The 8,853-nt window shown below is 47.5% G+C and overlaps 1 protein-coding gene across 2 annotated transcripts; it reads left to right on the top strand.

Annotated features, from left to right (window-relative positions):
- Window positions 1–1,071: 1,071 nt before the first annotated feature.
- Window positions 1,072–7,310, top strand: NEU2 (neuraminidase 2). Of its 2 annotated transcripts, XM_062582924.1 has the most exons (4): window positions 1,072–1,237; window positions 2,790–2,895; window positions 4,291–4,495; window positions 6,309–7,310. In XM_062582924.1, exons 3-4 carry the CDS (start codon window positions 4,295–4,297, stop codon window positions 7,245–7,247), a joined length of 1,140 nt encoding a protein of 379 aa, XP_062438908.1. In that variant the 5' UTR covers window positions 1,072–1,237; window positions 2,790–2,895; window positions 4,291–4,294; the 3' UTR covers window positions 7,248–7,310. The 2 variants fall into 2 exon arrangements, with proteins under 2 accessions (XP_062438908.1, XP_062438909.1); XM_062582925.1 differs by lacking the exons at window positions 1,072–1,237; window positions 2,790–2,895 and having other exon boundaries at window positions 4,210–4,495.
- Window positions 7,311–8,853: the final 1,543 nt, after the last annotated feature.

The following is an 8,853-nucleotide window of genomic DNA, read 5'->3' as shown; positions in this document are numbered from 1 at the left end:
CCCTCCCTTGAGGAGGAGGTGTGTGTTTGCTTGGGATCTACCTGAATTCCTTCAGGAGCCAACTGACTGCTGCACAGAGCAGCAGGGCGCTCGGATGGGGACCGAGGGGAGGGAGTTCAGCCTATTAGCTCATTTCTGCTGCTTTGGTTTTAAAGGCACACTGCCATTTCGCCTTGGACCCAAGGTGTTAAGGACAGGTTTCCAGAGAAGCCAAGGCCAGTGGAAATGGTACCTTTTTTTAATCACTTTTCTTGGAGAGGGTTAAAGCAAATAAACATGCAAGGGCTGGTCCTGCTCTGTAGAAAAGCCCGTGTTAGCCGCCTTGGAGGGCAGAAGTGCAGGAAGAAGTACCAGTGCCCACCAGCTCCTACCCCTGACTGCACCTTGGGCACTTTCCAGAGCCCAACTCAACATAGCTTTGTACAACTATATTTCTTTCAATTGTTCTTGTGTGCTGGAAACACCGTGCTTCGGTAATCGCTGTAGCTGGATATCTTGCAAGCTCTATGAGCAATGTTTTCCTCCAACTTAACTCCCTCCTCCTTTTCTGTGTTTCCACCTTGCTTTTCTTCTTCCTTGCTTGCAGGTGAGGGGCTGGAGTGCAGTGCAGCAGCTTCCCTGGGTAAACTTTGGTCTCCTTGAACAGGACATTTTTTTCAAAGATGAACCTGGGAGTTAAATTCAGAACCCCACTAAACACAACAGAATTGGAAGGAATACTAGTTTAATGGCTGATGATTTCCTTTTTCTCCCTGCTAGCTTCTCTGTGATCTGAAAAAAGGTATTAGCCATCTCTTTTTCTCCTAGGAAAAAATTACCTTATCAAATTCTCCTTCTCCTACTAGCCCACATGCTAGACTCACAAGTCTGGCTATTTTTTTTTCCAAAGATGATCTAACTGATACAGGTTTGAGCAATTCTTCTCAACTTGTACATAGCTCTGCAGTCTTCTGTTTGTATTTCAGGCCTTTGTGTTCCCCAAGCTTTGTCTCTTCTTCCAGTTACATCTCTCAGACTATCAAAAGATATTGCCATGATCTACTAACTGCATCTTGCCTGTGTCCTTAGATCATCCTGGCTACAACAGCACTAGCACCTTCTGCCTTGCGGGCCAGCTGCTGGATGGCGTTTCAGTCAGGCTTAGGAACAGAGAAGCATCCTGGCCCCACGTATCCCTGGGCAAGCGAAGTCCAGAGAGGACGGGCACGTACGATTTGAACCCCTGCAGCGCTAGAGTGTGAGCTTTTGAACAGTCTTTGTGCGGCTGTCCTGCTGATGATTTGCTGATTTTTACTTCTCCTTTATTCAGCACTAAAATTCTTTATATTCAGAACTTCAAGCTTACGTAAAAACTCTGCATTGTTGATTTTGTGCGAAAATCAAACTCTGTTGTGACTCAGTTTCTGCTTGATGATCCACCTAGGGAGAAGGTAGAAGAAGCTGAAGTGTCTTTAAGTGTACTTCAGAAAAGATTGAAGAGTCTCTGTTCAGACGGATAGCTAGTGTTGTGTGCATATATACACGTACGTACCTAATGCAAACATTGTGTGTAGAGCGTATGTGTGCGTATGTGTGTATATGCGTGTGCACAGGCACTCACATGTATCCTGTACAGTCTCTGGATAGATGGCAGAGTGGCTTAGTTCCAGCGTGTTCCTCGGTTGTGCTCCAGGATGCTGTGGCCAGGAACCTCCAGCTTGTTTCTATGGCAGCTATTCCCAGCCTTGTAGCATCTCGCCTTCCCTCATTCCCCGTTTGGCAACAAGAGGAGAAGAGCACTGTGACACCCACACTGAGCAGATCTGTGCTCCTGCATGGAGAGCCTAAGAGGAGGAGCGCAGAAGATGACAGGCTCGTACAGGGTGCCGTAGGCCGTTCCTCTCCAAGACCCCCATGCTGTAGCGCTGTCTCAGAGCCTTTCCTGCAGCCTGGTCTCTCCCCAGCGTCAGGGCTTTGTAGGGCAGCCCCAGTTCCTTTCTGCTGGCCTCCCTCTTGCCCTACCTTGGCAGGTAGGGCGCAGGGAGCCTGCAGCGCTGGGTCCCACCCAGGCACACTAGGAGGTAAGGCCCAGTGGGAGCAGGCATGCAGTACCAGAGCGGGTTAGGTACTCTATTGCACTAGGAAGAGACTGACTAATCTCCCTTTAAATAGTCTGGAAGGACTCTGAGCTTCTGTTACAGGAGCTGCGAGAACACAGCCAAGACCATGGTCTATATAAATAGCTAGATGCACGCTAGTATGTGCTGTACAACCCAGCTATCTGTTCAAGGAGGCCTTCCTATGTTCTTCATACTGCTGCATGGATAGCTGAGATCAATCCCTAGTAATATTTTGGTACAGTAGTGGTTCTGCTGCATTTCTTTTCAGGCTGCTCTATCTTCAGTGACGAAAAGGAGGGAGAAGCTGCCCTTTTGAGACAGATCTCTCTCTCTAGTGGCTTTGCCTCTGAGTGACAGTGGGTCTGCGCCTTGCTCCAGTCTGTACAGCTGGCTTTAGCAAATGCAATGCAGTTCAGACTTTTTTTTTTTTTCTGAACGGTGCTACAAGTTCAAAAATCTCATTGATACTTACAGCGTAAGAAAGGTGAAAGCAAGAAATATTGGAGTGCTTGCTGTGTAGCTGTGGATCGAGATCAGATCATAATGTGCTTGTCCTGTGTCTGGAGGCTGAACTGAACTCATCCAAGCTGTCCCAAATCAGTAATCAGCACTGTAAAGAAAACATTGTTAGCCAGTTTATGTAGTTAGGCTGACTGCTAACATCGTCTTCTTTTCTCTCTTGCAAAACAGAAGGTGAAAACTTCTCTCCAGATAGATACACCTTCTCTGCAGCTGCATAAGTGATCTCCAGTTTACCTCCATCTAGCTCTGAATTAGCAAGACAGCCTTCAAAAAGGTAAGGATGTGACACGTGCCCAGTAGCCACTATAGAGCCTTTCAAGACTGAGGTAAATAGGAGAATCCTTAACTAAGAGCATTGCAAGTCTTGCCTCAGCTGAGGTAGGAGGCATTTGAATTTCTTACTCATAGTGTATTGTCATTTTCTCCCTGCCATCCTACCCACTCGATGCGTCAGAGATCTAAGGCTTGATTTTTTTTAAAAAAGATTTTTTTTCTTCTGCTGCTGCTGAGCAGAGAATAATCAGGCCTTCAGCCTCTGGTGCATCATGTCAGAGAGATTTCTCTCTCTCTTTCTCAATGCTCAGACATCATTCCCTTGAGCCAGTGAGTTTTTATCAAAGTAGATCAGTCCATGGGAGAGGCTTGCTGCAAGAGGACTTAGGCAGAGTGGGCCGGAGGGCAGAAAGAGGGACTGTGCAGGGCCATAACACAGAGCAGATGTGTAGAACCAGCTTCCACAGTGGCCCCTCATGTTGTCTCTCTCGTTAGCATTGCTCCTGAGTAACTGTACGAATGATGAGGCTTTTCTTGCCTGACCAGCATTCCTATCCAATGCATTAGCCAACAGTAACTCCATACAGTTGATCACTTTGTTTTCAAGTGCTGTGGGGCCCTTAGGAGCCTGTGCTTGATCCTGTGAGTCACTGCTTGGCTGCTTCAGGCCGGCAGCAGTCTTCACCCTTCCAGTTAGAAATCTTAAGTCCTGTACCTTGGGCCCTCACCTGGCACACTCACACCTCTGAGCTCCAGCTGGTTGACACCTTCCAACTGGGACCATTTAGACACCATTAACTTCTTTCATCTGATGAGGGAGGAGGGAGAATTAAAAAAAATGTTTTTTTTTCTTTCTTTTTCCACCCTCGGTGCTTACCACCTTCAAATGAGGGCAGAGCTGGGGTCAGGAGTTGTGTCAGTGTGTCACCTTTATGGGATTCAGAGCTCACATTTAGCAAAGCAGAAATTCCATATCTTATTTTGGAAACATCATCAAAGGAGGACAGTAATGCTCTTCTTAAGGGAAATACTAAAATGTCTGATTATCAACAATCTTCTCAATTACAAAGTTAACCCACAAAAGTCCCAGCCTGCAAATTTCATTAGGAAAAAAAACTTTTTCATTAACTGTATTTAATGGTCTTACCTTACTTCAGTAAAATCAACCTGGCTGTTCCCAGAGTAAGTTTGGTCTCTGTGTTGTGAGCTAGAACACGTGGGTTCTGTTTGTAAGGGCACAAGAAGAAAGTGAAACCGAAAGGAGCAGAAATTGCATTTCAGTGCAGGATAGGTCTCCTTGAGCAGGGAGGGCAAGAAGCGGAGGAATCAGCCGCAGCCACACTCATGCTTTGCTTGGCCAAGAATGGGTCAAGTGCATTTCTTCCTCTTTCTCTAGCACAATGGCTTCACTTCCTGTCTTGAAGCAAGAAACGTTGTTCCAGAACGGTACATGGAGCTATCGAATTCCGGCCTTGCTCTACCTGCCGCGTTTCAGCACTCTCCTGGCGTTTGCTGAGGAACGGGAGGATGTGGTGGATGAACATGCCAAGCTAATCGCCGTGCGCAGAGGCGTGTATGACCCAGCCACACACCATGTTCAGGTACCAGGATGGGGAAGAAGTGGGAGAGACTGCCCAACCATCCTGTTCCCCTGTCCCCAAATGAGTTGAATGTGTCTGCCCTCTCCGGTGCAGGCGAACAGCTCTCCCTCTGCCCAAATCTAGGAGTCAAATACTGCCTACAAGTAATGCAAGTGTATTACGATAGCCACTTGAATTCAACCCCATTACTGGGCAGTCACTGGGGAAACAAAGCGGGGCAGGAGCAGTAGATTTTCAGGGGATATCTTTGGCCACTGCTGTGAAGATGGGAAAGCAAAAGGAGGAGGTGAGAGAGAGAGAGAGCATGCAAGAGAAAGGCAAAAAGTCCTGTTGCTAGAGCAAAGTTGTAGAGGAGAGACAGAAATGGGGAGTGTCATAGGAATGGGAAGGAGTGATTTAGCAACCAGTATGTGGTGTGTGTGTGTGTGTTTCTTTTTCTTTTTCTTTTTTTTTTTTTTAATTCATCCTCTTAGAACTAATTTCTGGTTTAAAAAACAATTGAGAACAGCTAGTCTCCCCAAGCAAGAGTGTTGTCTGGTTTGTATGTACCAGTGAACTGGCTACCTTAATAATCCACTAGTTAATAATAGCCATCTTGCTGGGTGACTGGGGGTGGTGGACACTATTTATATGCATTTTCAAATGCAAGAAATGATTTAATGTTAAAAAAAAATTATGTTCTTCTATTCCAATCCTTCATCGGTAACTGATTGTCTTAGATTATAGACTCTTAAGAGCTGGAGTCTGCCTCTGTCTCACAGAAGCAGAGCAGCCTCAGAGCCCACCTGCACTGTCTTATCATTAAGGTAACTTGTGTAACTGCCTCTGATTCAGTTAAGCAGAGCTCAGGTGGTCATAAACTCAGTAATTTCTGTTCATATGGTAGAGTTTCTTAAAACAGAAATATTATATCCCCCAAAAAAGAAATACTAGTTGAATAGGCAGAGGTAAGACGTGAGCAAAAAGGACAAACAGCAAGTCAGGATAGAAAAGCTAATTTGCATAATTGCCATTTTTTACCAGACCAAAAACTCTATATAGAAATAATTTTTTTAATTGCAACAGAAATGATAGAAACACGATTGTGTTGTGTGCTGTTGCACATAAAGAAAGAGGGGTGGGAGGAAAGGTGTACCTGCGGCGCCCCTGATTTGCTGTGTGATGTCCGCAGCTCAGGGCCCAGATTTCCACACCAGAGCATGTAAAGCCATACGATCAGCTCCAGCAAGGTATTGCACTGCAGGATGAGATGCCCATTCACACTTCGATCGAAATGGAAGAGAAGGGGGTCTCGATGGGAAATGAACTTGTCTGCATCTAATGTACTGGAAAAGGGCTGAGCTAGCTGGCTTCTTAAGAAGCACTGACACAGCACAGTGTCTGTAACAGTGTATTTTGGCCACTGTGCCTGTCTCTGTGTAGATATGCAAACATATGTATTTGTGAGAATTTCTGAAAATTCAGCTAACTGTAGTATTCCACACAGTGTCATTGGACATTGATGATGTTGAGAGATGGAGCATCAGCTCCTCAGTGAGTAGTAAATAAAAAGGAGATCAGCCCACCTATTATTTGGTGAAATGCAAAGTATACAAGCACAGTGTTATCCAAATAATATCCATTTATTTTCATTTTCCCTTGGTGATGCCAATACATCATCTTTTCATTTCTTGCTCTGTCCACTAACTTGTTCCTTCTCTCTCGTTCTCATGCTCTGCCCTGTAACTTTTGTTCGGGCATCCTCACTCTGCAGTGTGGATTTACTTGTAACGGTGTGTTTCGTTCTTGCCTCCCTTCACACGATCCCTGGTAGTGGAGTAGGATGGAGACCATTGGTAGTGCACAGCTGAAGGACCACCGATCTATGAATCCTTGTCCGGTTTATGATGAGGTCTCAGGGAACCTCATCCTCTTCTTCATAGCTGTCCCAGGAAAGATCTCTGAGCAGCACCAGCTCAGAACAAAGATCAACCTGGTACGTCTTTGCCGTGTCACTAGCTCGGACCAGGGGCGCACTTGGAGCGCTGCCCAGGATCTCACCAAGGGCACCATTGGCACCGAGTACAAGAACTGGGCCACTTTTGCAGTGGGACCAGGTCACGGGTTACAGCTGCTCGACAAGGCCCGGAGCCTTGTGATTCCTGCCTATGCCTATCGCATCCTTGACCCTAGGCAGCACCCCTCCCCTCACGCCTTCTGCTTCCTCAGCTCCGACCACGGGGCGACGTGGGCGATGGGCAACTTTGTGGAGGAGGAGAGCGCGGTGGAGTGTCAGGTGGCAGAGGTGCACACCTGCGGCCGAGAGGCGCTCTACTGCAACGCGCGCAGCAACACGGGCGCCAGGATCCAGGCTGTCAGCTACAACCACGGGGTGGACTTTGAGGGAGGCCAGCGGATTAAAATGCTCGTAGAGCCTCCCTTTGGATGCCATGGGAGTATTACTGCCTTCCCACCTCCTCCAGATGCCAGGTGCCAAGATACTTGGTTGCTGTACACTCACCCTACGGACCCAAAGGACCGAAAGGATTTAGGAATTTACCTCAACAAAAGCCCTTTAAATCCAGCATCCTGGACAAAACCGAGCATCCTCTGCAAGGGCCTCTGTGCTTATTCGGATCTGCAGTATATGGGGGACGGCCCAGATGGCTCAGCCCTGTTCTCCTGCCTCTTTGAATTTGGGACCCACAAGCAATATGAGAAGATAATCTTTATCATGTTCACTTTGAAGCAAGCCTTTCCATCAGAGTCCTGAGCGTCAAACCTTTCCAGGGTCCCTCAGAAAACCACCTTTCCTGATGCTTCTCCCTTTCACTTCTCATCTTTCAGCCAAAGGTTTTTGTTTCACCCTGTTTGTTGTTGGCTTGTGACATCTATAAATTACAAAGTCTATTAAACATACTGAAACTAAAAATGTTTTTGCTTTTGTTTTTCCTTACCTGTTCTCCTTCCTTGCCTCTCCCTTTGGCTGCCATTTTAAGCATCTCGTCCTCAAAGCAAGCATGACTTTCATATGAGGCTTTTTACCTCTGGGCTTCCGATAGGCTTGACGACGGATGCACGTGCAGGCAGCGCAAAGGTGACAGCGATTTACGCTGAGCTGTGGAGAGAGAGCTGCTGAGGACACTGGGCTTCCCCCTCCGCCTGCAGTTATCTCCTGCAGAAGACTGCTGTGGCTCTGGTTAGGCGCACTCCTTTGGGTGCTGGAGACGGTAGCTTTAATGGCTTGCTGGTCGGAGAGGCCATGTGAGGTCTCAGCTTATTCCCTACCCACTTCTGCACTGGCGTCAAGGTTGCCTTCTCGAGTTCGCAGGCCCTTCGGAGCCATACTTCTCTCCGGCTTAGCCTTATCCTCGCTTCCCAGGCTGTCTGCTCTTGCCTGTTGCCCTTTTGCTTACGCTGCGCTAAGTAGCTGCAACTTCCCATGTGCAAGGAAACCGCAACCTCACATGGCCCAGCCGTTCCTCTCCCCAGGCAGTGACAGTGGGACACATGAAGGCAAAACGCAAGGTTCGGAGCTGGGGCAAGTGGCAGAAATGGCGCTTTGCCTGTATCAGAAGTGCAAGATCGGGACAGGTCTGCAGAGGGAGCTCCCAATTTATAGTCAGGAGGGGAAATAATTGCAGGTCTGTTTAACACAAGTGCTAAGCTATAGACCATAGAGAAGCTGCTCTTAACTCTGGCAATCCCGTGTCTTGAAAGTACGGCTCTTGCTGTTAGAGAACATTTTTGGCATGTGGGGCAGTGCATTTAACAAATACCACTGCCCTGCTTCCAGCAAATTGCAAAGGCACAGATGCGAGAGGACAGGGGGCCTGAGCAGCATGAGAGTGCTCAAGCTGCAGGATTTCCAAGATAGATGCATTTTCAGCAGGTCTCTGAAGGAAACAGCCCTAATTTTGGTGAGAGAGAGCCTCTTTTGAGGCTGAGATGCCATCTGAAAGGAGGTACTATACTGTACCTAGATAAAGAGAGTGACCAGAAATGAATTGCTACCGAGGGAGATGCTTCAGAGCAGATGGAGCCAGAAAAGGTTAAACCACGTCTCTGGGCAAGATTCTGCTTTAAGAACCATTCCGTGCTTGTTTGCCGTGTGCTATATGCTGCGTGTGTGCATGTATGGAGTAGCGCCAAGGAAAAGGTGTGTGTTTGCTCTGTTGATGAAGGAGGAAGGTCCCTGATTTTTCTCACTCATCTAGGTTTGTTGCAGGGCACCTGGAGCTGCTGCACAAAGGGAGCGAAGCGATCTCACAGCCCGCACAACTATGGCTGTAATTTGCCAAGCCCTTCCCAAGCAGCAGGCCAGTAACACGCTGGGCTGGAGTAGCTGCAAAGCACCGAGCAGCTCACTAACCAGTACT

This window comes from Rhea pennata, chromosome 9 (genome assembly GCF_028389875.1).
Source record: "Rhea pennata isolate bPtePen1 chromosome 9, bPtePen1.pri, whole genome shotgun sequence".
Taxonomy (NCBI): domain Eukaryota; kingdom Metazoa; phylum Chordata; class Aves; order Rheiformes; family Rheidae; genus Rhea; species Rhea pennata.
The sequence above is the reverse complement of the archived record's forward strand: the minus strand, read 5'-3'. Positions and strand labels throughout refer to the sequence as shown.